Source organism: Mirounga angustirostris, unplaced genomic scaffold (genome assembly GCF_029215605.1).
Source record: "Mirounga angustirostris isolate CCGP_5_RB_7025 unplaced genomic scaffold, mMirAng1.0.hap1 SCAF_5, whole genome shotgun sequence".
In the NCBI taxonomy this organism is placed as follows: domain Eukaryota; kingdom Metazoa; phylum Chordata; class Mammalia; order Carnivora; family Phocidae; genus Mirounga; species Mirounga angustirostris.
In genome coordinates, this window is record NW_026991713.1 from 174,955,585 (window position 1) to 174,983,117 (window position 27,533).

Consider the following 27,533-nt stretch of genomic DNA (forward strand, 5'->3'; position numbering starts at 1 on the left):
ATAGTATCATTTCTGTAAAGGTGATAGCTGAAGTCACAGTCTGGTTGGTATTCTTTCGCTTTCCCCCATCTACCACAGTCTTAATTTTAATTCTCCTTCATCTGCAGCCTTCAGTTTACCCAAGGAATTCCTACCAAACTGTGGGAGGATCTACCCAGCACATTTTGTTATTGTTTGTATGGCCCAGTGGCTGTTCCAAATGAATCTGTCTTTTCTAGTTCTTAGGTTTCAGACCCATTTGGTTCCTATAGGTAAGTGAACAGGGAGAGGCTCTTGTTCACCTTTATCAGAGTTTAGTAGCAGAGATACATCATACTGCCTCAAACTGCAAGAGATGTACTTTGCAAATCAAGTGGTTGTCTTGCTGCTTTTGGAGTAAAGCTCAGTTCTGGAACATTCTCCATGTGACTGTACTTGTTTCAAAGAATTGATGTAGTCCCGGGAGATATGAGGCAGAGCACTGTCCCTGCTGCATTTTCCCATGGTGTTAATATTTTCCAAAATGATACAAGAACTAATATGAGAAAAAATAACCTTTATCTTTTATGCCTGACAGATAATCAGATTACTCTGGGGATTAGATAAAAATAAGCCATTTGTTCCTATAGTTAGTTACTATAATGACCATGATAATCTTGTATAAGAGAATTTAAAAATTAAGTCAGATAAATAAGATTCAGCTTAGGGAATGAGAAAATATAGAAAGCATGATGTGAATTTGAAGACAAAATTGGCATTCTCTGGATGAACAGTGTTGCAGAGTAAGTTTGCTAGGGCCTATGTCCCTCTGGCACCCACCCTGCCATGGGCACGCAGTCCGTGTTTCTGACGAGGCACAGGCCCTGATGCTTCCAGGCGCAGAGCGGGGTGGTACATTGTGCTTCATTCCATTATTTTACTTTCTTTAGTATCTTTACAAAATCCACACGGTGACTTTTCCCCCTAACATCTGATTTTATTCACAGGCCATGTTCTCATAGAGATTTCAAGTACCCACAAGAAACTCAATGAGAATCTTGATGAAAGCGTATGTAAACTATGTTTATACTTACAAAATAAAATACATTTTATTTCTAAACTGTATTTTGCTTAACGTCTCAAATCTGGTGTGAATTTTCAATTTCTTTTGTTAACAGTTCAAAAAATTCCATAAAGAGATTATACATGAGCTGGAGAAGAAGACGGAACTTGATGTAAAATACATGAATGTGAGTACACGGTTTTCTCCACCTCCATGGTTGGAGGTGGGTGTGGGGCACGGGGGCCTGGCGTTCCGGGAGGCTGCACTTGCCTGATCTCTGAGCCCGAGGAGAACTTTCTCTCACTGTTTATCCAGCAGCAGAAAACATGGACAGGGCTAGTGTAGAGCATATACACAGATGCAGGAAACTGACAAGGCCCTTGGAGCTGGGTGCCCCGTTTGCATTAACACCTGGGATCTTCATTAAAAAGCAGAGAGGAAAATATTGCAAGGAATCCTCCTGCTTCTAGAAAAGGAATCCTCCTGCTTCTAGAAAGCATTGTTTTCAAAGAACACGTATATGGGGACGACCTCTGCATCTATATTAGTGCAGATGTAGCTGTTGCTTTCACAAACCACTTCAGGGTGTGAAACGTGGGTGGGAGAACCACCATCTGGAGCTCCCTGGGGCTCCCATGTCCATCAGAGACTGCTCCTGCGTGGTGTCCCTTGCCTGTCACCTGGTATTGATGACTCCAGCAGATTTCTCCTTCTGCCAGACCCTCCAGCCCTGTCACACGGCTCTTTCCATCTCCCCTACCTGCTGTGGAATAGCTGCTTTCTTTGCCACCCAAAGCCTCTTTCTCACCAAGACCCCATGTGGCAGTCAGCGGTGTAGTTACCCTGAAATCACCCCACTGCCCCTGAGTGCGTGTGCTCTGTGTACTCCAGAGGAAGGCGGCAGGACCACCTACAACGGCTGAGGTGGATGTAATGCCGGGCATTTTCCATACATTATCAGATTTTGTCCCTACAGAAACTCCATAATGTAGCTACTCTTATCCTCACTGTACAGATTAAAGGGAAAACATGAATTTGAGAGAAACTAAGTGGTTGCTGAGATCACACAGGAAGTGAAGGATTTTACCAGAATTCCAGCCCAGGTCTGTGAGGCTCCAGAAACACTTGGTTACCCAGCACCCAGAATAATCGGAAGTGACTGCACTTGTTCATTCTGTTTTTTAAAGTTGTAAGTCGTGAAACAGGAACATGTGACTTAATATTCTTTTTTTATTCACCAAAGCACTTAGCACTCAGTGTCCTAAACAATTTGAGAAACAAGGAATAAAAGAAAGAAAAGACATTCTTGTCTTCTAAGAGCTGCCCTTGGGGTCAGTAGCCCCTTGTACGACCAGGGGACTTTAAGACAGACAAAAGCTGCACGTTGGAGGGAGGGAGCAGTACGCGGTGAGGGTGTGCAGGGCAGTGCCCAGCGGAAATGTTAGCAAAAGTAACTGCCCAACGGTTTGGACGGTGCTGTACTCAAATAAGCACAACGTTTAACTTACAGGCAACTCTCAAAAGATACCAAACGGAACACAAAAGTAAGTTAGATTCTCTGGAGAAATCTCAAGCTGAGTTGAAGAAGATCAGAAGGAAAAGTCAAGGAGGACGAAATGCACTCAAATACGAACACAAAGAAATTGAGGTGAACTTTTCAGCACTATTTTATTTTGTTGTTGACAATTTATACAATTTACAGGGAAGGTTACTTAGCCACTTTAACCACTTACTGCTGTGCCACTACTGAAGTTAAAAATGAGCATTTTTGACTTGGTATGAGCTGAAGGCTACAGAGCTTTCCAGAGTTAAGAGTAATTAATAGCCTCCTAAAAACATTGGCATTTTCTCCTGATTTGGGGGTGGGGAGGTGGTAAGAGATATTCCATGATTAGCGTTACTCTCCCCATGTTACAGATGAAGAAAATGGGGCTTAGGCCAAGTCACATGGTTGATACTTAGAACTGGGGTTTAAATTTGAACTTTCTGGTTTCAAAGCCCTTGATTTTCCACCAGAACGCAATCCTGTCCCTGAAGTATAAAGTAATATTTTGTGCAGATTGCCCAGCGCAGAATGTAAGGCCTTTGGCAACGTCCCTCCACACATGAGTCAGGGATCTTAATCAGAATGATGATACCTGCCCAGGTCAGGTTACAACTTTGTTATTTTATCTCATGTTTATCTGTATTTAGCATTAACTCTATTTCAAAATAAACCAAGTGTAAAGACGGCACAAGATAAATGTCTGGCTATGCAGCTACTTGACTCCTCATGACATACTTGTATAATTATTATTTATTTTCCTAGTATGTAGAAACTGTTACGTCTCGCCAGAGCGAAATCCAGAAATTTATTGCAGATGGTTGCAAAGAAGCTCTACTTGAAGAGAAAAGGCGCTTCTGCTTTCTGGTCGACAAACACTGTAGCTTTGCAAATCACTTACATTATTATCATGTACAGGTGGGTTTGTGATGGCAAGTTTTGTTGCATTATTAATAATTTAATTTCATATTCAAATGCCCTTGAAATGCTTCACCTTCCATATGTGCCTCAATGTAAAGCGATGGGCCTAGTTTACCAATGAGAAGAGATGCCAAAGAAATACCTTTTGGCCCACTGGAATATGTAAACTTTCAGAAATGGGGTTGAAATGGCTAAGTATTGCTTATAATACATGATTAATTTAGTAGTATATCCATATTTAAAATCTTTCATAAAATAATGCTTAATAATCAAGAATTAGTACTTTTTTCTTTTCTCACCTATGAGTCAGCTCTTCTCAGACTCTTTCTGACGCGTCCTCAGCATCAGTGTCTTCAGAGCCATGGGATGAGTCCCAGCGGGCCCCAAGCCCACCCCACCTGGGTAGTTTGAGTGTTCGCTTGGGGAATCCATGCACAGAGGTGTCCCTGGAAGTTCTGTCCCAGCCACAGACCCACTCACAGCATCCGGACACTTGCTGTGGTTCCTTTTTCATTCCTCTTCAAAGTGTTTCCTCGTGATCTCATCACCTGTGGAACTGGCTTTACTGCCCTCCTTCCAGCACACATAGTTGTGAGGTTTTACACCCAGGAATCATTACAAGAGAATATGTTACTTGCCCTCCTTTTTTTTTTTTTTTTTTTTTAAATTATAAATTTTACTGGGCCTGTGTAAGCATCCAAAACTATCATGGAGTGAAGTCAAATATTCATTGTTATTTATAATAATTTAGAGAGCGCTCCATGGTAGAAGTTTCTAAGAGCTTGAAAATAAGGCAACTTCCTCTTTTTCAGGGGGAAAAAACTTGGCCTTGGATGTATGTTTCGGTCATATGTTACATATTCCATAAAGTTTTTGCAACCTTAAGGACCATTCATCTACCAGATCTAAAGCCCTAAGATCTAACATTGTTACAGGAAAGGAAAGAATTGCAGTATTAGATGATCACTTTGTACTCAGTTCAGCAGTGTCTGTGTCCACGGTGAGGGTGTCCTGCTGGGACAGGGTCATAGGTCAGGTGACCTTGAGGCTCTTCCTTTGGCCTAGCCCTGCCAGTGATGGGGTACTCACTGTGTCACAAGGCAACCTGGCCAATTTGCAGAGAGCTCTAGTTGGTGGCAGACTCTTACGCTTAACCTTGGATCCCAGGTACACTTTTTAGCATAAACAGAGTCTACTCTTCTCTACTGGGAATCTCTTCATCTCTCTGAAAACCGCTTCTTTGCCTTCCCTTTTTCTGGCTCCAGCATCCCAGTCCTTTCAGTGGCTCCTTGGACAAAGCAGGCCCAAGCAATCGGTGTGTCAGGGCTACGGTCCGAGGCCATAGGTGGTTTGGGGCGAGGGTTCTTTACCCTCTCTTGGGAGTGGGAGGAAGAAAGCACTGATTGGCATTTCTGGGGCCACTGGGGAAACAGTGGGGCTTAATAAGATTGTTCAACCCTTCCCTTTTTGTGTTTGAGTTTGTTCTGTGTCAGTCTTCAACTCTGCATTCACACCAAGGCAGAGGGCAAGCTCCTGTAGAACGGGGGCCGACAGCTCTCGCAGCAAATAACACAGGGAGGAAGTTCATAATGCTTAAGTGCTCACTGAATTTGACACAAAGTTCTCACACTTCTCGTGGTAAGCCAGTAAAACATTATCCCTGATATTTGACATGACTTTTCTCAGCTCTTTGAACAGTACACGTTTGTGTTTTGTTGTGTTTCTCTCGGATTCACAGTCTGCAGAATTACTCAATTCCAAGCTGCCCCGGTGGCAGGAAACGTGTGGTGACGCTACCAAAGTGCCCGAGAAGATCATGAATATGATCGAGGAAATAAGGACCCCAAGCTCTACCCCCGTGTCCGGGACGCCCCAGCCCTCACCGATGATTGAGAGAAGCAGCATGGTAGGGATGGGTTCTCTCCAAGATTTCAGTTGTGTTTTTACTGATAGATCTTGGGCCAAATTTGCACAAAGGACCAAGGCGTTTGGTGGTGGCGATCACAGGTCCTCCCCTCTTCTAGGGCCTCCCTTATGTCACTCTGATCCCCTTACCTTCAGATTTGACATTATCCATGAGGTGCTCAGCACTGCGTAGTGCTGTGTTCAACTCTATTATCTTTGTTTTGGAAATGTTATTGTTACTGTTTTTAATTGTAATGATTCCAACTTTGTGAGTTTATTCCCAGTGAAGGAGGCGTAGGTGTCTTAGAGAATAATTAGCAAAACTCTGGTGCCATTCATCACAACATAAGGCACTTCAGAAAAAAATAGCCACCAAAGTATTTCAAGGTAATGAAATCAAGCATTGTAGTTTGCCACTCCTTGAACCTCGGCTTTATTGCTTTTCACAAATGTGGAAATTTGCACTTGATCTTAGCCAAAAGGCCGAGAAGCGATGCAAGTGTGGGAATTTGGATCCAGTGGATAGTTTAGACACATGGGTCCACCCTAACCTCTGAAATGAAAGCAGAGATGCTAAAGACCAGTCGACAACCTACAGAATAGATCCATAACTGCATGGGGTATAAGAGAAGGTGCTGTCAGTGGGCCAGAAACACTGAAGGAGTCTCAGAGAAAGGCAAGATCAGTGTGTGTGGAGAATCAAGAGGGAAGAAAATCTCAGCCCTGAGCACATGCAGGGCAAGACTGTAGCAGAGGGCAGAGCAGTGAGCTCAGAGCCAGTGGGTCTAAGAAGGGGTGGAGAATGGCACGTGGCGTTCCTGTATGTGGTCGGTTCTAGACAATTCGCATACTCTAAGCTGGTCGGTTTCTTCCACCTGTCCCATTTGTGCTAAACAGTAGGCAGCAGGGCTTTTGTCCACTGGCCGAAACTGTGTGTTCAGAGGCCAGGCACCCTCCTAGCTGCGTCCTCCCTGTCCCCACCTCACCGCAGGTAGTCTGTGATAACGAGAACAGGCAAAATACAGACTGATAAACAGGCAGAATAGGGAATGCCATACAATACAGAGATGGACAGATAACCAGGAATCACCGAACAAGTGAGGAAAACCAGTATCCTGAAAAAACACACTGAAAGAAAAAAACTTGAATAAACAATATTGGAGGCAACAGAGGCAGTAGGGCAGAGGAGAAATCTTTAGAAAGAAACGAAAAGATACTACATCCCCAGGGGGAAAATCAACTAAAGATTTTGGAAATTAAAAATGATTATTCACAGTTGAAATATCTGGGATTTGCTTCAGCATATTCCAGGCACGGGGGAAGATGGTTTAGCATATATGAAACAATATTGGCCATGAATTCATAATTGTTGAAGCTGGGTGTTGGGTACAGGGAGATTTATTGTGCTGTTCTTTCTCCTTTATACATGCTTGACATTTTTCTAAAATAGCTTTTTAAATTTTTCCCTCCCCTTTCCCTGCTCCACAAAAAAACATAAACAAGCAAACCCCCACACCAATAGATGGGCTCATTAACAGAATGGAACTGCTTAGAAAATTAATCCAAAGAGCTCTCGCAAAACACAGAACAAAAACGGAGAGAGGATGTAAACATAATGTTAGACAGGTTGGAGATACCCAATTGTCTTCTCAAAATCATCACCAGATGTCTAATGGGGATCTCAAATTCAACTTGTCTAAAACCAGATGACTGATTTTCTCACTCATGTGCTTCTCTAGTCTTCCCCATCCAGAAAATGGCAGCTCCATCCTTCCAGTAGCTCGGGCACAAATGTGGACTTCTCTCCCTCTCTTGCACCCCCCACCCCCCCACCCCCCCCAGCCACAGCCAACCCCTGGGCATGCCCTGTTGTTTCCACCTTCAAAGCATAAACAGGTCCAGCCACTTCTCACCCGTCCACTGCCCTGACTGTGGTCCCTGCTGAGATTACTGTAGAAGACTCTGCCTGATCTTTAACACAGCAGCAACAGTGAGCCTGGACAAATGGAAAACAACAAAACCTTGATAGATTGTGATCAAGTTGCAGAAGGGGATAAAGAGGAAATTCTAAAAACTTCCAGAGAGGGGGAAAAATAGATTACTCACAAAGAAAAGAGGACTCCACTGGTACCAGATTTCTTGTTAGCAAAACAAGATGTTAGAAATTAATGGATCAATGCACTCAAAAATCCTTGGAAAAATTATTTTAAATGTAGAATCCTAGGGCACCTGGGTGGCTCAGTCGTTAAGCGTCTGCCTTCGGCTCAGGTCACGATCCCAGCGTCCTGGAATCGAGCCCCACATCGGGCTCCTTGCTCTGCGGAAAGCCTGCTTCTCCCTCTCCCACTCCCCCTGCTTGTGTTCCCTCTCTTGCTGTCTCTGTCTCTGTCAAATAAATAAATAAAATCTTAAAAAAAAAAAAAAAAGACAAAAATGAAAAATGTGATATTTTTGAAATAATTCAGAGTGGGGCATTGCCATCAACCAAGAGAACTTTGTGAAGAAAGTGGAATTTAAAGCATGTTAAAACAGCCCTGGGAATCTGTATAATTCCATTGCTGTGTTACACTAATATTAGACTAATAAAGAATTTTTCACAGGTTGGGAAAGATTATGACACTCTTTCTAAATATTCGCCAAAGGTGCCCCCAGCTCCTTCAGCCAGAGCGTATACTAGTCCTTTGATTGATATGTTTAATAACCCAGCAACAGTTGGACAGAATTCGGAAAGGATAAAGAATTCAACAGGTAAGATATTTATTTTGATTTCTTTTAAAATACCTTTTTAGGGGTGCCTTGGTTGTGCAGTCGGGCGTCTGACTCTTGGTTTTGGGTCGTGATCTTTGGCTTGGGTTGTGATCTTGGGGTGTTGGGATCGAGCCCAGCCTCAGTCTCTGGGCTCAGCGGGAAGTCGGCTTGAGATTCTCTTTCCCTCTGCCCCTCCCCCTGCTCGCTTTCCCCCCCAGATAAATAAAGTCTATAAAAATAGCATCGTTAAAAAATAAATAAAATACCTTTTTAAATTTTTTTACTATTTTAGATAAATGTTACCCTGAGGTAGGGAAAATAAACATCTGTGGTAGCACACATTTATAATTGCCTTGTTGAAACCTTTTTTTTTTTTTTTTTTTTAGATTTTATTTGAGAGAGCGAGCATGAGTAGGGAGGAGGGGCAGAGGGAGAGGGAGCCTGATGCGGGGCTCGATCCCAGGACCCCAGGATCATGACCTGAGCTAAAGGCAGAAGCTTAACCGACTGAGCTACCCAGGCGCCCCTGCCTTATTGAAACTTACACTTCAAAGTAAATAAAGGTCTGGGTTTATTATAAAACCATAAGACATTTTATAAGTGACACATTTCTTTGACAAATTCTAATTCCATATACTGATTGATGTTTATACAAAGGAAACTTACTATTGAAAGGTGTTACATTTTAAAATGGGATATAATGTACAAAGATCCTCATATTGTGTACCATATTTGGTGGCAGTTGTAATAAAATTTCTTTTTCAATAAAACAAACTAAAAGTTCACATGACAAAATTATGGTGATTGATCTTACCAGTAGACTTAGTGTTTTTCATCATCTCTAACAGAGAACTTCATGCTTTGTGGACACTTAAGTTCTAACTGCTTAGATTTCATAACTCTATTGATGCTTTTTCAATAAATCAGGACAAGTTACCATTTGCAGAATTTTCAGGGGGCTTTGCTTAGGCTCCGCTCTGTAGATGGAGTCTTTGGCACCCAGAGACCCCTCTCTCTGTGTGGGGTATCTCACAGGCCCCTTGGGTATGAAAGTCATGGCCATTGAGTCATGTGCTAGAGAGAGCCCACAGACTATAGCATTTGCAGCTGCTGAGTGAGATCCAGAGATGAGAGTTTCAGAATGGCAGTTTTGTTTCTTTGGAGTGGTAAGTATCAGCTGGTGCTGGAATTGAGACAGAAATGTACAGCTCCATGCTTCACATCATGCAGGGACTGTGGTGTCAGGCCACCCACATCCCATGCTGGCCTGCTAGCTGAGATCCCGGTGAATCACTGGACGATAACTGATAACCGCGGCTTCCCTCAGAAGCTGTGAAGCATTGAGAGTGTGGACTGGCACTTAGGGAGGGTTCAGTAAACATGGTGGTCCTCAACGCATCCTTACTGCATTTCCAGGTGAGATGTTGAGCCGTTGCACGGCGAGAACATCTGCATTTCCAATCTCCTCTTATTCTTCGTGGTCCAGGTCGTGGGCAGTGGCGTTTGAGTTGATGCCCTGCACTGCCTTGGGGTTCGTGTTGGGAGAGGAGGGCAAGGAAAGCATCCGGCCTTCCAGTGATGCGTCATTTTGCCTCTGATAAAATCAGAGGCGGGTGAAGCTTGGCACATACTGTGTCCTCTCCGCCTGGAAAAGAGCACTTAGCCCCAAGAGTCCTGCTCGGTGAGAGACCTCAGGCTGTGGTTCTGCCTCTGCTCCTCGCGGTCCCTGCCCGTCCAGGCAAAGTCTAAATGTGGAAACAATGCACTCAGAGCTGCAGTGGGACGAGTGCTAGCAGGCGGGAGTGCGTGGCTCGCTGGGGTTTGCTTGTCTGAACTTGTTATCAGTCCCTGAAAAGCGATCAGTGCTGCGCTCATTTTCAGCAGATTCTTCAGATGATCCCAGTTTACAGCGATCAGTCTCTGTTGCAACTGGACTGAACATGATGAAGAAGCAGAAAGCAAAAACCATTTTCCCACACACTGCTGGCGCAAACCAGACTTTGCTCAGCTTCGCGCAGGGAGACATCCTCACGCTGCTCGTCCCTGAGGAGAAGGACGGCTGGCTTTATGGAGAGCATGACACCACCAAAGTGTAAGTCTCAGCGCAGATGCTGTCCGCACAGCAGTCCCGGCCGCCCAGATCTCCTTTTAGTGGCAAACTGTCTTTGTGGTCACAGTAGCGCTTTTAAGCTAAGTTCATAGTTTAGTTATGGTTCCAGTTTAGTTCATTGGAGTTACTCTGCCTCGGTATTTTCTGTATGTCTGTGCACATGTAGATGAATTTGGTACTTGAACAGGTCATAATGAAGTCACCTCTGAAAGTAGTTTTAAATAACTCTTGTGTTTTGTTTTTTTTTCTTAAAAAAAAAACAACAACTGGATTTCTCAAGGATAATCTGCACATCAGAAGGATTTTGTTAAGATTTAGCGCATAAATACTTCAAATGCTAGCATCGTCGTTTCAACCATGAGTGTGTGCACAGGCCTTACTGTGAGCTGGTTAAATTGGTTTTCTGTGTAGATTATTCAGCTATTAAATAAATGTGGAAAAAAGCCAAATAAAACAAATGCTGTATATAAAATACACATTGTGTGATGTGGTGAAAATGGACCGGTCTGCCCCTGGGCTGTCCCTGAGCCATTCCGTAGTATGCTTATCGTTCACTTGTCTGCTGCTGACCCCACAACCCGGCCTTTTTTCTCCTTCCTCACCTGTAGGAGGGGCTGGTTCCCAGCATCCTACACAAAGTTGCTGGAAGAAGATGAAAAGGAGGCCATGAGTGTGCCCACACCAAGGTAGGACCTGACTGTGGCTCCCATTTCCCGGTGACGAAAACTCACCTTTGACCTCATGTTTTTAGACATACCAGAATTCTGTCTAGATGTGTAGCAACCCCTTAGGGAAACCTCCAGTCGTGTAGGAGAGTACAAAAGGGGGACTGTTACCCACAGCTGTTCCCTTAGTCGTTTCTGCTGTGGGGACATGCCTCCAGACTCTGCTCCTCACCCTCCTATCAGCCTTCTGGAACCACTGACTGCACCACCACCCCCCTCCAGGTCATTAAATCCAGGGTGACCCGTCATCACCATTACTGCTTAGGAAGTGCCAAAGTGCCTTATGCTGACTAGCTCGTTTAATTCTCATAACAACCTTATGAGGTAGGTCCCCACTTTAAAATTGAGGACACTGAGGCACAGGAAGGTGGAGCCAAGGCTGGAACCCAGGAAGGTCTTTTCCACGCCTAGCTATGAATATTTATATGTGTATCAGCAGCTGTAGTTGGTTACCCCATGAGTCCTTAGAAGTGACACATCCAGGGGCGCCTGGGTGGCTCAGTCGGTTAAGCGTCTGACTCTTGATTTCGGCTCAGGTCGTGATCTCAGGGTCATGAGATCAAGCCCTGAGTTGGGCTCCACGCAGGCCATGGAGTCTGCTTAGGATTCTCTCTCTCTGCTTCTCTCTCTCTCCCTCCCTACCTCTCTAAAAAAAAGGAAAGAAGGAAATGACATATCCAAACTGCACTCCTCACCTTTACCCTAAACTGCCTCATTCTCAGTGTTTCTCATCTCAAAGAAACCCTCTAATCCATCCAGCTGTCCCTGCAGACCTTTGAGCACCACACTCGATGCCCCCCCCCCCCCCAAGTCCTGCTCCGTGTCATCTGTGTGTCCTCATCCCTGGCAGAACAGCTCAACTGCTAAGCGGCCAAGGAATAAAACTAGATATTGTGTTTATGATGTTAAATGCTGAGGATTTATTTGTTTTGTTTTTCAAATCTGAAGTGCTCAACACTTTGCTAAGGCTTTTGCCGTAGTCTTCATTTTCTTATTGATCTCCTTAAATTAATCAAGAGCCAGCTCTTAATTAAGCCGGTTTTTTTGAGTGTACCTTTACAAACCAGTAAAAACATTACAGTATTTTTTATATAGATGTATATTCTGTGTGCACACACACACGTCTCATCTCCTCTCTCGCACCCTATGTGATTATTCACCTATTGCAGTTCTGGCCCTAGGATATTTAGGATGTTTGGGATTCAGATGGCAGCATCTTACATAACTTGTATTCTCTGCTTACTGGTAGCCTGGCCCCAGTGAGGAGCATCAGCACGGTGAACTTATCTGAGAAAAGCAATGTCGTCATTCCCCCACCGGATTACTCGGAATGTTTGTCCCAGGGAGCGGCTGCAGATAAGAAAGCAGATGTTTCCAAAAATACTTCTACCTTTAAAGCACCGGTGTCCCAGCCAGAAGCCACATCTCCTGTGAGTGGAACTGCAGTACAACGTGCTGTGTCCCCCCACCCTGAATGGCGGTCTGGGGGTGTGGGTGCTTGTTCCACCAGGAATGAAGGTGGTGTCCCCCCGGGCGGGGCAGGCACACGCTCCTGAATCTTCTGCATTCCCACCCTCTCACAGCCACGTAGCTTCCATAACTTCAGTCCTTCTGTTTGTATTTTATCTGTAAATAGTTCGTCAGATGGTATCAGGTGTTCTCTCCTCGCCTTCGGCCCCGGCTGCAGTCAGTCAGTCTCATCACTTGTTCTGCGTTTTCTTCAATTTTCATACCGTTTCCTGAGGGAAGGCTTCAGGTTAAAAGTAACTTTACCTTTGTGTCTTCAGAAAGTGCTTACTTTGCACCAGGTGCTGGGTAAACACGGTGTCATGTACACTGTCTGTAATCCTAAACAACCCCATAAGATCGTAGAGGCCACGGGCTCCCAGAGTCCCTCCATTGCTGTGGCACCTGTGTCTCCCGAGCGCCGGTCCCCGGTGCGGGCTCTCAGGGTGCAGAGATGAACAGGACCAGTTAGTGGCTCTGCTGGAACTTACGTTCTAGTGGGGGGAAGCAGACAATGAGAAATAAACAGTAAACACAGTGATGGAAGCTGTGCAGAGAATTAAAACAAGGTGAGGTGACAGAGGGATGGGGCGACCGCTCACGTGGATGCCACAGGTTTGTGTGCAGGTGCTTACGAGGGAGCGCCCTGGGGTCCCCACCTGTGAAAGTGAGAGCAGGGGAGCAGCATTCGGCAGGGGGAGGAGCTGGACTGGAAGGGGAGCCAGGCCTTGATCACCGGCATCCAGGGCAAGAGAGCTTGAGCCAGGGCGATTTCCCAAAGGGACAGCCCAGGGCAGCAGTCCCTGAGTTTTCTTGTTGATCTGGGCAGCACGTGACAGTGTCTGCACCCCCAAGGAGGGGACATTGAAACTGAGACCTGAATGGCAAGGAGCCTATCATGTAGGGGTCGAGGAGAGGAGAAGGAGCAGAGGAGGGCACATATTTGGCATGCTCCGAGAACGAGGCTGTGATTCCAGGATGACGGAGAATCGAGAAAGGAGGGATCCGTGTTCTCATTTTTTTCTCAGGATAGATTTTACCGTTAAAGAAGGGGAAGGATGGAGAAGAGGACGGTGACCGGGAAGGCGAGAAGAGCATACGTGGCGTGTGGGCCTGGGAGCAGGGAAGTTAGTGAGCAAGAAGCCTCGGGCGCGGGCAGAGGTGTGCACAGACTGGGGAGTTCCTGCTTGAGGATGGCTGCTCTCCGTGGGGAAGCAAGGGTGTCAGCGGAGGGGGTGGGCAGAGCGAGCAAGTGTAAAGAAAGAATTTGTGAAACGGGTTCTGAAGAGTGAGAAGGCACGAGTGCTATAGAATACGGGGCATATGGGGGGTAATGCCGATGCCCATTTACAGTTTGGGGTCATGATTTTAAAGGAAGCCAGGCAGTATGGTTGTTTCTCCAGCAACTGTAGCTGCTCCGGCTCAGACAAAAAGGAATGAACTAGTCGGGGTTACCAGGTGGTGGTGCTGGGGGAGGAGCAGGGAGTTCCTGGTGTTTGTGAGGGTAGGGCTGTGGTGCCCCAGACCTTGGCATTCAGGCTGGGCCATGAACGGATCTGGAGGGTGGGAAAGGAGGCGCGGGGGAGGTGGGGCAGAACCTCTGCAAGGCTGCACGGCTGCTAGAGTGCAGTGGGAAGGAGCCTGGGAGGTGAGGGTCGGAGCGTGGGCTGGACTTCTGGGGGCCATGCGGCTGAGCTTCATGCCCAGGGCTGCACAGTGGCCAGGCGGTACCAGAGCCTGCCTAGCCTGTGCTCTGGCCAGCTTCCTCCCAGAAATGCCCCCGGGCACTGCTGGTGGTCCACAGGCTACTTTGTTTTTTATTTTCTGGTTATTGTATGGTCCTTTCTGTAGCTCATGCAGAGGCGTCTCCCTGCTGCTGATGGGATATGTGGCTCCACAGCTCTGCCCCCATCGTCGGTACTGCTGGTGGCCTTTGTTCAGCTGTGAATGGTGCATGGGTGCAGTCTCTGGATTACTGCTGGAACTTACGTTCTAGTGGGGGGAAGCAGACAATGAGAAAAGTAAAGCATTAAAAATGTGCCCTGCGTTTCATTGGAGCCTTCAGGTGTTTTAGAATATGCCTGCCTCATCATAAGCTGCAGTGTGTTCTGATCCGGGAAATGCAGGGTTTTGCAGTCTCTCTCAAAAATGTCTTTGGCTTGGGGCACCTGGGTGGCTCAGTAACTTAAGTGTCTGCCTTCAGCTTAGGTCGTGATCCTGGGGTGCTGGCATCTAGCCCCGTGTCAGGCTCTGCACTCTGCAGGGAGACTGCTCTTCCCTCTTCCTCTCCCTCTGTGATCTCTCTCGCTCGCTCTCAAATAAATAAATAAATAAATAAATAAAATATTTTAAAAAAAAAAAGTCTTTGGCTTCCCAGATAAGCACACTGTACAATACATTGTTTGTACCTTTATTATTCCAAGTTACCCCAAAACCTAACAAAAATTATTTTCAAAAGAATGACACACAGCTGTTGAAAATGGAGCTTTTCCATTCTTTCATCATGGAAGAGAAATTGCTTTGAAGGACAAAGGTATCAAGTGCTGTTTTATTAAATACCCTAGTACATGTTTTTTTTTTTTTTAAAGATTTTATCTATTTATTTGACAGAGAGAGAGAGAGCGAGAGCAGGAACACAAGCAGGGGGAGTGAGAGAGGGAGAACCAGGCTTCCTGCTGAGCAGGGAGCCCAGTGTGGGGCTTGATCCCAGGACCCTGGGATCATGACCTGAGCCGAAGGCAGACGCTTAACGACTGAGCCACCCAGGCGCCCCTACCCTAGTACATTTTATAACAATATTCAGACTCTTTGATAATTATCTTAAGACATTTTGAAAAGCATAAAAATTCCTTTTGCTGGGGCAGGAAAAACAAATGCTTACACCTGGATGTCACACAGCTCTGGACCCAGGAGTACAAGGTACACCGTTCTGGTGTGACCTGTCTGTAGTGCCCTCTGCTGTTTTTGTGTGATTTCCAGCTTTTTCTTAGGGGAAAATACAAACATAATAAAAGGGGAGAGAAGAATGTCTCTCACCCCCAGCTTTGACAATTGTCAATTCATTTACCAGTCTTTTTTTTTTTTTTTTTTTTAAGACTTATTTATTTGAGAGAGCATGCACATGTGTGTGCATGTGATCGGGGAGGGGTAAAGGGAGAAGGGAGAGAATCCCGGGCAGACTCCCAAGTTGAGCGTGGAGCTTGAGGTGGGGCTCGATCCCACAGCCCATGAGATCATGAGCGGAAACCAAGAGTTGGATGCTTAACCAACTGTGCCACCCAGGCACCCCCCCCCACCAATCTTTCATCTTGCCCCTGGCCACTCCCAGATCAATTTGATGCTAATTCCAGACTTCATCATCTCATGTATAAATACCTTAAATATAATAATACCTTTTATTTTTACACAACCAAAATACCAATTACCATATCTTTAAAAATTGACAGTAATTCCTCAGGGGCGCCTGGGTGGCTCAGTTGATTAAGCGACTGCCTTCGGCTCAGGTCATGATCCTGGAGTCCCGGGATCGAGTCCCGCATCGGGCTCCCTGCTCAGCGGGGAGCCTGCTTCTCTCTCTGACCCTCCCCCCTCTCATGTGCTCTCTCTCTCTCATTCTCTCTGTTGCAAATCTAAAAAAAAAAAAAATTGACAGTAATTCCTCAATATATCATCAACCAGTCACTTCAAATTTCTGATTGTCTTATTAAAAATTGAACAGTATAGTTTGAATCTGGATCCAGGCCTGCTCCACACATTGTAATTGGTCACTGAGTCTCATGACGAGTGTTTTTGTATCTAAGGTCTCCCCATCTCTTTTTCCTTGTAACTTAACCTGGAAGGAACCAGGTTATTGGCCCTGGAGGGTGGCCCCAGGCTGGATTTCGCTGAATGCATCCACATGGTGTCCTTCACTGCATTCCCCTTTCTCCTATATTCTCAGCCTGGATCAGAGTCGGTATTACTGTTTTGTTTCTTTGCCTGTTTTGTTAAAGCATTTCATCGGTGGTCGTGGCTAGTCCATCCAGAGGGACACCTGTCTGGTCATCTCTTCTTTTGTGATATTAGCAGCTTTAATAATAACCACCTCCATTACTTTAAGGCTGTGTGACGTCTTCTAAGATAAAAGAATCTTGCCCCAAAATCATAGTTAACATTGAAATTACAAGTGATAACACTGACATTTTAGGGTGCCTGGGTGGCTCAGTCTGTTAAAGGTCTGCCTTCAGCTCAGGTCCTAATCCCAGGGTCCTGGGATCGAGTCCAGCATCGGGCTCCTTGTTCATCGGGGAGCCTGCTTCTCGCTCTCCCTCTGCCTCCCACTCTCCCTGCTTGTGTGCTCGCTTGCTCGCTCGCTCTCTTCTGTCAAATAAATAAATAAATAAAATCTTTTAAAAAACACAAATTTTAGCCAACATGGTCTCATTTTAGAGAACATTTTAATTTTCAATATTTTACCATGTTGGTAAAGCTTTATGATGAAAGCATTGATGCAGTTCTTACTATACTGAATTGGAGGCTCTGAAAAATCCTATTTATCAGTATGGTCAAAAATGGTATTATTTAGCATTTGGCAGTTTAAATGAGATCTAACTTCATTTTTAAAGCACTTTGGCTGGATCATAATAGACTGGCAATGTAAGGAGGCTGCCCTGAAAAGTGCTGAGACTGTCTAGTAAACTGAGGGTTTGGGGCAGAGCAGCAGCTTTAGGCATGTAACTTTCTCCTGAGGGCCGGGATGGGGCTGCTGCTGGAGGTGGTGCCCTGCTCTGTGGCCACCTCGTGGAAGCCACTGCCCTTCCCACCTTGACTGTGGGTGCAGGAGTCCTTGGCTCACATCCTGTGTGCGCCCAGTCCGTCCTGTCCCAGGGCTGCCTCCAGGCAGAGCTCCACACCCCAAGCCCTCTCCCTCTCCCTCCCACAGACCATCTTCACTGACACTAACCTGTAGTCTCCTGACAAAGCCCCAGACCTCATGGTTTCACTGGTGAATTCTAACATACATACAAAGAAGAGCTAATACCATCCTTCTCAAACTTTTGCCCAAAAATTGAAGAGGAGGGAACACTTCCAAACTCATTCTGAGGCCAGCATCGCCCTGATAACTCTGGTCAGGCCCCCTATTTCTGTCTTGCAGGCCAGACAACTTTTTTTAGTTTTTCATTTTAGCAGCCTTGAATGTTTGGTTTCATATAACATTTAAAAGCCCCAAATATCTGAAAATGCCCTTCTTGTGTGGGTTCCAATGTGATTTTAGTTGTCTTTGATTTTGCGAGTGTCCGAACAATGAATGTTGATGAACTCTTAATAATTGAGACCTTCCATAAAAAAGGCGTGTTTAGCACTTCAGAGAGGTATGGAGTCAGTACCTGCAGCGAGGTCACCCAACTTGGGTAACTAATGTTTTCTGTGGCGTCAGACTGCTGTGACCAACCAGACTCCTTTCTTAAACACAACCAAATGGCATGTGATGGTGTGCCACCTAGAAGGGATCAGTGGATCACAGTGAGACCTTCCCATTGGAATTCATCCATTGAGCATTGACTGATAAGCTACCATGGTCCAGGGAAACAGATAGGACTAAGGCCAGCCTAGGAGTTGAGTCCAGTGAACAGTGTGGTTATTGGAGCTGTGTAAAAGGTGCATGGGGCAAAGAGGCGACAGGAAGACGGGAGAGCTCAGGCTCCTGGTAAGCACCAGAGGAGGCATCTTGGAAGCAAGCATTTGAGCCAACATCTGAAGGAAGAGCTCTGACTAAACACAGTCTTCCAGATATGCGTTCTGGGAACCGTGGTGGCTGGGTGTTGTGGTCCAGGGCCACAGCCAGATACGTGGTGGGATGCCTAGGCCAGGAGAGAAGCACACCAAGCCAGGAAGTCTGGGCTGAATGTTTTCCTTCCTCCGTCATCCTGGGTGGTATCCACAGGTGGCCCTAGGGGTGCGTGCTGGGGCCTCACAACAGGGCAGTTGGCTGTGCGGTCGTCCAGGGAGAGAGGGCGGCAGGAGTCGTGATCAGTGGAGATGGGACAGGGTGACAAGTTATTCAAGAGGCAAGGACTGACAGAGCTAGTGACCAACTGGTGTAGCCCGCTTGGGAGAAATCGTTGTTCTGTCTTTACTCTGGAAGCAGTTCTGGTTTGCTCATGTTCATGTATTTTGAAGCTTTTTTTTTTTTGAAAATTTAATCTTGAGCTCCAGATTTTTGACATGCGAACATTAAAAAAGGAAAACATTTTTGGGCAACCCTCCTGGGTCCCCTCCCTCTCTGGTAGCTTTGTACTATCAATAAACTTTGCTTCAAAAAAAAAAAAAAACATTCTTATCTGCACTTAAGTTATACATGTAATTACTAGAAAACATTTGTTTGGGAGGTTCTGAATAATATAAAATAATCAGGGTCCTATAAGTATGATCGTATTCATTAAAGAAGAAGTTACTTTATGGTTTTTAAAAGTACCTACAATTTGAGAGACCCCTCTTTTCACTTTTGGAAAAAAAAAGATAAAAGTTTTCTTCCATGGGTGTATTTATATATTTCATGATTTGTCTACTATATTAAACATAGAAGGAAGTGGCATTATGGTGAAGATTTTGTCTAAAACTCTAATACAGGAGCACCTGGGCGGCTCAGTTGGTTAAGCATCTGCCTTTGGCTCAGGTCATGATCTCAGGGTCCTGGGATTGAGCCCTGAGTTGGGCTCCCTGCTCAGTGGGGAGTCTGCTTCTCCCTCTCCCTCTGTGCTCTCTTTCTCAAATAAATAAAATCTTAAAAAAGTAAATAAGAAAATTCTATTACAAATAAATTGATAAATTATCCCACTCGAGACAGAAATAAGGAGGCTCTCAACAACATTTATCCCATGCACTTAAACAGATAAATTTTTTTTTTTTACCTCAAATGTTGCCATTTGCTGGATAAACAGATGCTGAAATGAGGTTTCCTTTCAATTCACCTGGCAGTCACAGCTGCAGGTTTAAGTTAAAGAGCAAAGTCCAAGTCTGTAAAAATGAAAATATCTAATCATGACACCTTATTTATTATAAAAATAAGCCAGGGAATTTTTGTTTTGCTCGAAAGTATCTATAATTTCACTTCCAGGATGACCACTGTTAGCACTTCATTATATCTCCTTTGAGAAAACTGTAGGTGAATTTATTTAGATCGATATTTTACCCTTCCTTCCCAGCCCCCACACACAGGAGGATCGGACCGTTTGCTCCCGTCAGAAAGCATTTGTGGTTCAGGCCACACCACCCTGCTGCCCGGCGGGTGGGCAGTGCGAATTGGGCCGATCCAGCTTTCTGACCTCCCGGGCTGGGAGGCCGCGGGGGAGGAGTAAGCACAGATGGAGAGCAGGAGGACCCGGAAGTCCTTCCGCTGACTGAGAAAGTTCTAAAACCTCCACGGTCCGCTTATCAGTGCCCCACCCATCTGAACGCTTGATAAGACGAATACCACTGTCCCCTGTGCTGTGTCTGAGGAACGGAGAGGTTGCTTTTTTGTCTTTGTGGCCTGGAGGATAATGGAAAACAGCTAATAAAGGTCACAAGAAAATACTAATTGGCTTTTAAAAATCCGCAAAGGCCACAAGGTTTGAGGGCCTCCCCGAACGAGGCACCGCTGGCCATGACTCCAGCGGCTCCCTCCCCCATCACCGTCTTCAGGACATTCACTGTTCCTTATCTGTAAGACCATAAAGAGCATCTTCTCTCGGAATGAAGAGGGTAATAACCCCAAAATAAGTACACAGTGCTTCACAGATGCACAGTGAGATTAAATGATGGATTTATATTCCATTTCTATCACGGACGTGTTTTGAAGTCCTCTTTCAAGATCCTGTGCAAACTGCAGAAGAAAACCCCTCCACTCCATCATCCGTGTGCATCCTCACGCGCATCCTCAGCGGACACCATTCTGCCAGAGGAGCTACTGCATTTCCTCGCCATCAAGTCTGATCAGGAGCTCCGAACTGAACTGAACCGAACCACGCAGGCCCCCCACAGGGAAAGAAGAACTAGTCTTGGGAGCTTCTCGCAAGAGCAGCAGGAAGCACAGGATCTAATCCTCTGGTATCAGGGCGTGGGCAAAGGCTAAGTGGAGAATTTATGGCCAGATAGAAATGTCCCAGAACTGGGCTGCCCAGGACAGTAGCCGTTGAGCACTGGAAAAAATACGCAACTAAGGAATTTGTATTTATATTGAATTTTAGTGCAAATAGTCATATGGGTGAGTGGCTACTGAATGGGACAGGCGGGTGTAGAGCATGCAGAACAGGACAGTGTTCCATTTAAAAACCGGATCTAGAAGTGTGATGGTTGGGAAGCATGGAACATCACTGCAGCCTGCCTGGCAGCCCGAGGGCGGGGGACACGGTCCAGTACTGGAATTTTGTATCTCAAAAGTTCTTAGGCCCAACCAGCTGATAGTTTATTTTTCCTAAACTACAATGTTTCTCAACTAAATGATGGTGGGGAAAGGTATGTTCTGTCTCAGCCAAATCCTGGGGTCCAAGGCAGCTGGCAAAGCATCTTAATGGTTTTAACATATTTTCTATGTACAACCATCCGTTAATGCCAGTTACACGTAGAGTTTTGTTTAAACACCAGGATTCTTAGGCTTAAGTACACCGAACACCCAGGCCTGGGAGCTGCCTACTGTAGAGTGGAATGTTCCTGAACTCGCCAACCTACAGTTCTGTGGCTGCCCCGCGATGTTCTGAGATACCGACTTCCCTGAGGGGCTCGGGGGGAGGGGTCACCGGGACTGAAGCTGGAGGGCCTGCCAGGTGGTCACACTGTTCTCTGCTGTTGCTGCAGCCGAGTTGTTAACATGTGCAGAGCCAGGCTCTAAAACGCTATTGAGAAACTGAGCCCCGCTCCACACACTTGCTGCTCAGGCCGGGAGTGCTGCCTCGGGGAGGGGCCCGGGCGCGCCCTTGCCCCAGGGCAGTTGGCTCTTCCCTGTCTGGCCTTCAGTGTCCCCATGTGAGGACTAAAGGTGTTGAACTAGTTCAGAGGTTATGATTCGGGAGATGAACCCAGCCCACAGCGGAGGACTGGCACCAGCCGTGGGTTATCAGGGCGGCTTGTGCTGCAGGTAAGAGCTGAGCCCCAGCAGCTTCAGACAGGAAGGGGACGGTCTGTTTCATGGAAGCAGAGCCCAGAGAGGGTCAGTGGCAAGGCCGCCCAGGGCCCTCTCATCGCTCGCCCTGGCTTCTGGGGTGTGGGCTCCCCACTCAGCGTTCTCACTGGGCCACAGCCCCTGTCTCACCTGAGAGTGTCTACCTGTGGCCAGAAAACGGGCTATACTGGGTGGTCTCAGCTGACCTGACCACCATAAGCTGGGACCATGGAGTCCCCTTGAAGGCACGTGGGCACGTGGAGGACACCCGAGCAGAAATGTGGACAGTGGGAGGGGGAGTTGGACGCCATGTGACAGTGAGTGCCCACTCAAGGTGAACTCGGGTTTTTAGGTTTTCTGGGGCAAAGAATCACAAGATGTGCCCCCGCTCTGCCTTTTCCTACTCAGCCGTGATCAGCGGGTTGTGGGCTGTTGCTGATCAGGCCCAAGGCCTTCACCGCCCTACGGTCCCGTGGGTAACCTGTTCCACCTTCATGACATGCCTAGCCCGTGTTGGTGCCTGGTTTCGTCGCTCGATAACCTCCCGTCCTGCTGAGTCACTCCAGGCCAGCACCACGCTGGTTGCCAGGAGGGAACACAGAACACGCACCTGGCTGTGCCTACGAGCCGTAGGTTCTGGCCTTTGTGGAGTCTGAGGGAAAGCGTGCGAAACACAGTGCTGAGTCCGAGCAAGGCCCGCAGCGCGCGTGAGGAGTCTTTCTGCCGTTGCCTGGCGGACCTTGGGGAGCTCGGCGCCGCAGACGTGCGCTCGCGCGGGGCCTCGGGTGCTGTGGGCCCTGCACTGCGCGTGTAGAGAGTAGAGAAGGTGGCTCCCGGTCTGCGGAGGCCCGTCGTGCGGAGAGGCCGAGGGCCAGCAGGAGCCCTGCTGAGACGGTCCGGCCCAGGGACACAGGACAGAGGAAGAGGGAAAGATGGGACTGGGGAGTGCAGAGACAAGGGACCCCAAGCCCCACGACCCGGCCTAAGGGAGGCGGTGGAGGGACGGGCTCAGTCGGAACATTTGGAGGCAGCCAGCGGGACAGACGGGCTTGTGGCGTCAGCGAGCACGAGGGATGGCGCTGTGTGATCAGGTTTGAGGTGGGAAGGTCCCGAAAACGCTTCTGAGTGGGATGTGCACTTCCCCCCCCCCCCATGGATCGGGGGCAGTACCACACGTGGCCTGGAGGTGCGCTTCCCTGACAGAAAAGGGAGCAGGGGAGGAGGGGCAGGTTTGGGGACAGCGGGCAGTTGTGACCACAGCAGTGGGCTCAGGGGAGGTGCGTTAAACAATTTCTGAAAATGTCCTGTTTTTTTTTTTAAGTGAACATTGAAGAATACCATGTAAGAAAATGGGTGACTTTTCATAAAGCAACTGCGTATAACCAACACCAGATCGAGAACTAGAACGTTACACCGACCCCCTCCCCCCCCACACACACACCGGCCCTTCTCCCAGTCCAGGCTGGCCCCCCTGGTGTGGTCCTCACACGAACCGAACGTGCAGCGTGCCCTCCTGTGGCGTTCCGTTGCTGTGTGGCGTTCACCGGATGGAAGGCAGTCGTCCCTTCTCCTGGTGACAGACGTGTAGGACGTGTAGGCCGTTCTCACGGGACTGCTGAGTGTCCTGGTGGGGGATCTCTGCCCATTGCACATGCGCGCTGCTGGGACCAGCGGTGGGGGAGGCTTGCCAGGGCGCGGGGTTCACGCTGGGACCCGGGCTCGGCCCGGCACCGAATGGCTTCAGGCTGTGCTAAGTTACTCTCGCCGTCCCCCCTCACAAGAGCTGTTACTTCTTGCCACTTGGCTTTTGGTGGACTGCGACGCATCTCGGCTGCCGTGTTTGTTTCTCAAGTGTCTGGGCCAAGTACTCGGCACAGCTCGTGAACATGTAGCTAAATTCGTTGTCGAGTTGAGTTGGGTCAGTCAGGGCTCAGGAGGCGCTCCTGGGAACAGGCCCCCACGCCTTCCCCTGGAGGGCAGCTTGCGGGTACTCGGGAGGGTTGTGTGTCTGGGTTCCAGTTCCGGGTGCACAGAGCTTTGCTCAGACTGGAGGACGCACCTGGCAGGGAGATGGTTTGCGCCCAAGGAAAGGCAGCAAGAAGGTGGGTCCCAGTGAGAGGATCAGGAGCAAGGGCTGTGTGCCTCTGGGGCCGAGCACATCCTCCGAGACGCCACACCTGGGGAGTCTGCTTGGCGGGAAGTGCGCTTTCCAGGCTGGGAGGACGCAGGCGGCCTCTTCCCACCGCTGCCGGCGCTCTGAGCACGTGTGGCACTGCAGGGCAGGCATCCTGGTGCTTTTTAAGTAAATTATAAATTAGCCTGTAACCGTCATAGAGTATGAGCGCTTCCCCAGAAATGGGCTTTCTCTGAGACCTGCTGGGGAAGCGCAGCACGCCTCGTAGGAAGAAACCACTTCGCAGCCATTTAAAGCCCTATTAGGATGTGCTGGGCAGAGCAGCTGCTTTGTGCATCAGTGATGAAACGTAGACACTGAATCGGGGTGCAGGGCTGACTTGGGTGCCTAATGCCGGCGCTCCCCATCGGGATGAGCCTGCTGACCTGCCGGCCCCAGGGCTCTCAGTCATGCCCTGAGGTCCTCAGAGGCACAGAGACAGCAGGTGCGGGTCTCAAGTGGCCCAGGTGCCCGCAGCCCCTCTTAAACTTCGAGAGTCTATGTCCAGCACCCAGGAGGAGCCAGGCAGAGAGCCCTGACCTGGGCTTCCGCCTCCAAGGATGGCCTTCGACCCCCAGGCTGGCAACAGGTGGTCAGAGGAGCTGTCTGGTCAGCGGTCACAGGAATCCTGGGAGCTTTCAGGACGGTCAGGTCTGGTGTGGCGGCCTGTGGCTCGGACGGCGTTACACTGCCCTCTCCTGGGCGCCGCCCGGAGAATTAGCCCCACAAGCTGGGGCCAGTGAGTTCTTGAACAGCCAGAGCAGATTTATAGCAATGTAAAGCCTGCAAGGTTACAGAATGAAGGACAGAAGGTGCATACGCCCCCCGTGGTCCCTGGCCACACTGGGAGGCCCCCAAATCCTGGGCTCTGGTGGTTCCTGAAGGCAAAAAACAGTGTTGGCATTGTTCCCTCTCCCCTCGCCTTCTGGAACTTCCTACCAGAGCTCTGGCCAGCTGTCGGCACCAGTCTGTGGGCACCAAGACCCAACAAGGTCTTATTCTTACTTATTGTCTTTTGATGGCATCATTCAGGATTGGGCTCCCAAAACCCACCTGCAGTCACTATATGTGCGCAGCCGAAGGACCATCGGTGAGGAGCAGCCCGTCCCAGCCTCCCTCAAATTCTGAGTCGTTCCAGCACTTGTGAGGGTCCCTCCCTGTCTTAGGTTTTCTGTTCTTGTTCTTACTCTTTAAGTGACTTTAGACGCATTGAGATGGTCTCAAATGGACAGAGACTGGGGGGCGTTTATTAAAACCGGCATTAGCCATATGTGGAGTCCCTTGTGCTTTAGATGGCTGTACCTTCAGGTCTTATTAAAAATGTCCCAATTTCATGAGCCTTCCGTAAACTTCCATCTTTATCTATTCTTCACAGAACGATGCAAATGGGACAGCAAAGCCTCCTTTCCTCAGGTATGTTGACCTTTGTCCGTGGGGCCTGTGCAGCCCAGGAGGTCCATCCCTGAGAGGCCTCGGGCCTGTGGGGTCTGAGGAGGATGCAGCCACCCTGTTCTCATCAGGCTGGGGAGGGGGGCCTGGAGGCTCTGCCAGCGTCTGCCCGGGTCCCAGAGGGAGGAGGCCTGGTCACAGGGGCGATGGGCAACTGAATCCAGACCCTGTCCTACCTAGGTGGCTCTCCTGTTACAGCGTCTACAGCTCTGGAGAGTTCTGTAACTCAGAGCTGCCACAGAGAAACGTTCATGTTCACAAAGTGTCTGGAATTTTTTACAGAAGCTATAGATTTTCACAGTGAGAAGAGTAGTTCATGGCTCTTTTAAAATCAAATTTCCATCTCGTAGTATTTCTGTAGCTGTGTTTTTCCTCCCCCTGCAGCGGAGAGAACCCCTTTGCTACCGTGAAACTCCGACCGACGGTGACCAACGATCGCTCAGCGCCCATCATCCAATGAAGGGAGGGCCCAGGAGCTCCAGTTCCTCCGTTAAGTTCTCACTTGCAAAATGATACAAGTTGTTTGACGTGCTGTAACTGTTGTAAAGCTTCGCCAAAGGGTGCCTGATTTTAACTGTATTCTACTTGAGCAAATCAATGCATTCTCTCCATTTAACATAGTTGTGTTGATACATTTCCATCTTTAAGAAGAATAGTTTAGTTATCAACTCAGTCATTTAAAAATCTATACTGTTCATCAGAAGACAGTAAATTTGGTTCCAGTCCTTACTGTATCATTTTTAAAATATTCTATGATTTTTTTTAATAGCCAGAGTAAGGGATAGTCTATGCTTTCATGACTGGGTTTCTGCACCTGAATGCAAAGGAGACCACCGTTTTATTTTATAAAGCATGTGCTCTTACCTAGCATTATGACATTTATCTAAAGGAAATGATGTGTAAATTTGCAAATTAGCATGCAAATCATAATTGTAAGCAATATAAATTATGAGATTATATAAAATTTAATTTTTTAACTTAAAAATTTTAAATTGTTTAATCAGATGTAGAGCTACCTAAGATGGAGGAATCCCCAAGTTTCCTTCGATTTAGACATACCTGAAGAGCGTGCAGACATTTTGCCTGACCCTGTCACAGCCATGATGTTTAGTACTCGAATAATCCCAGAGCTATTAAGTTTAGTAGTTTGGAGTTACGAACTCCCCGACTCAGTGCAGAGAAGACACCAGGCCTTGCTGCACGTGGGCCTGGCTCAGAGCGTCACACATGCGTGTGAGGGCCCCACGCGAGCGACCCCAGGGTGTTCTCGCTATGCTCGCTGATCGAAGCTGCCTCCCTAGCTGGTGTACTTCATTTCTGCAATCAGGTACTGACCCCCACTCCCGCAAAGAGCACGTAGATAGCCAGGACCTGAGTGTTAGTGGCTGGGATGGGAAGGTCTGCATTTCATCTGAGACCTGCCACCACAGCCTCAGAACTGGGAACTCTGAGCCAGTGGCCGAGTTTACCTCGCTGCCAGGGACTGGGCCCTGTTTTGGAGGAGTCCAGAATCAGGACGCACACCCTGGCCATTCACTGTGTGTGGGCGGAGAGGGCCTCATTTATCACAGCTCCGTTGGTCTCGCCATAAAGGTCAGCATTTTTCTATAAACTTGAAAGTGGTCATGGTCAAATGCAGGTAAACCACTGGAAGCGTGTGACACCTCACGTCCTTGGTCCTGCCCTGGCTGCCGGGCGAATCGGGCGACCCCGAGGGCTGAGGGGTCAGACCTGCGTGAGGGTCTTCCGGGCCAAGCTGGCCAACAGCACACCTGTCCTGAGAGAAGACGCTCCAGCCAATAAAGCAACCACAGTCCCATCTCGTTGAGCGGTCCCTGCTTCTCAGCATCTGAGTAAGAGGAGGGCTCGTGGCAGCGCAGTATTTGCAACGGGGGCGGTGAGGCCTCCCTGACCTCCAGAGCTCTGCTCTTCGGGATCCTCCGGCTTTGTTACAGAGACTCTCAGGTGCGGTCTCTGCAGGCTCGCTTGCCTCACCCGACCCGGTCTCGGCCTTCACAGACGACTGGTGGGCACTCGCCTGCCTCACCGAGGAGGGGAGGGCTTAGCTCAGGTCCTGGGCGCAGAGGTGCGTGCTCTGTAAGTAAGTGTCAAGGTATTAGGTTTCGTTATATTAATAAAAATTTGGAAAGCACACTCTTGAGCTGTGACTGTCTACGGAGGACTAGATCGGACCTGCCAGGAGCTGGATGCTGCTGAAGCCAGGCGATGGGGGTGGTGGTCTAGTCTGTCTGGTTACGGAAGATCGCGAACATGCCCACGAGTCTGTTTATACGAGCAGCAGTGTGCACGCCGG

General features: G+C 48.0%; 1 protein-coding gene across 3 annotated transcripts in view; it reads left to right on the top strand.

Annotated features, from left to right (window-relative positions):
- The window catches only part of BAIAP2L1 (BAR/IMD domain containing adaptor protein 2 like 1), a 101,234-nt gene extending 73,851 nt beyond the window's left edge, over nt 1-27,383 (top strand). The window contains exons 4-14 of one of the 3 annotated variants that reach the window (XM_045875812.3): nt 966-1,027; nt 1,137-1,208; nt 2,532-2,669; nt 3,330-3,482; nt 5,224-5,391; nt 7,991-8,138; nt 10,020-10,230; nt 10,857-10,934; nt 12,223-12,403; nt 25,146-25,183; nt 25,604-27,383. In XM_045875812.3, the coding sequence (XP_045731768.1) occupies nt 966-1,027; nt 1,137-1,208; nt 2,532-2,669; nt 3,330-3,482; nt 5,224-5,391; nt 7,991-8,138; nt 10,020-10,230; nt 10,857-10,934; nt 12,223-12,403; nt 25,146-25,183; nt 25,604-25,679 (1,325 nt within the window). In that variant the 3' untranslated portion in view covers nt 25,680-27,383. Of the gene's footprint in view, nt 1-965; nt 1,028-1,136; nt 1,209-2,531; nt 2,670-3,329; nt 3,483-5,223; nt 5,392-7,990; nt 8,139-10,019; nt 10,231-10,856; nt 10,935-12,222; nt 13,489-25,145; nt 25,184-25,603 lie in introns of those variants that run through there. The other 2 variants (XM_045875814.3, XM_064593305.1) reach the window with 2 other exon arrangements.
- Nucleotides 27,384-27,533: the final 150 nt, after the last annotated feature.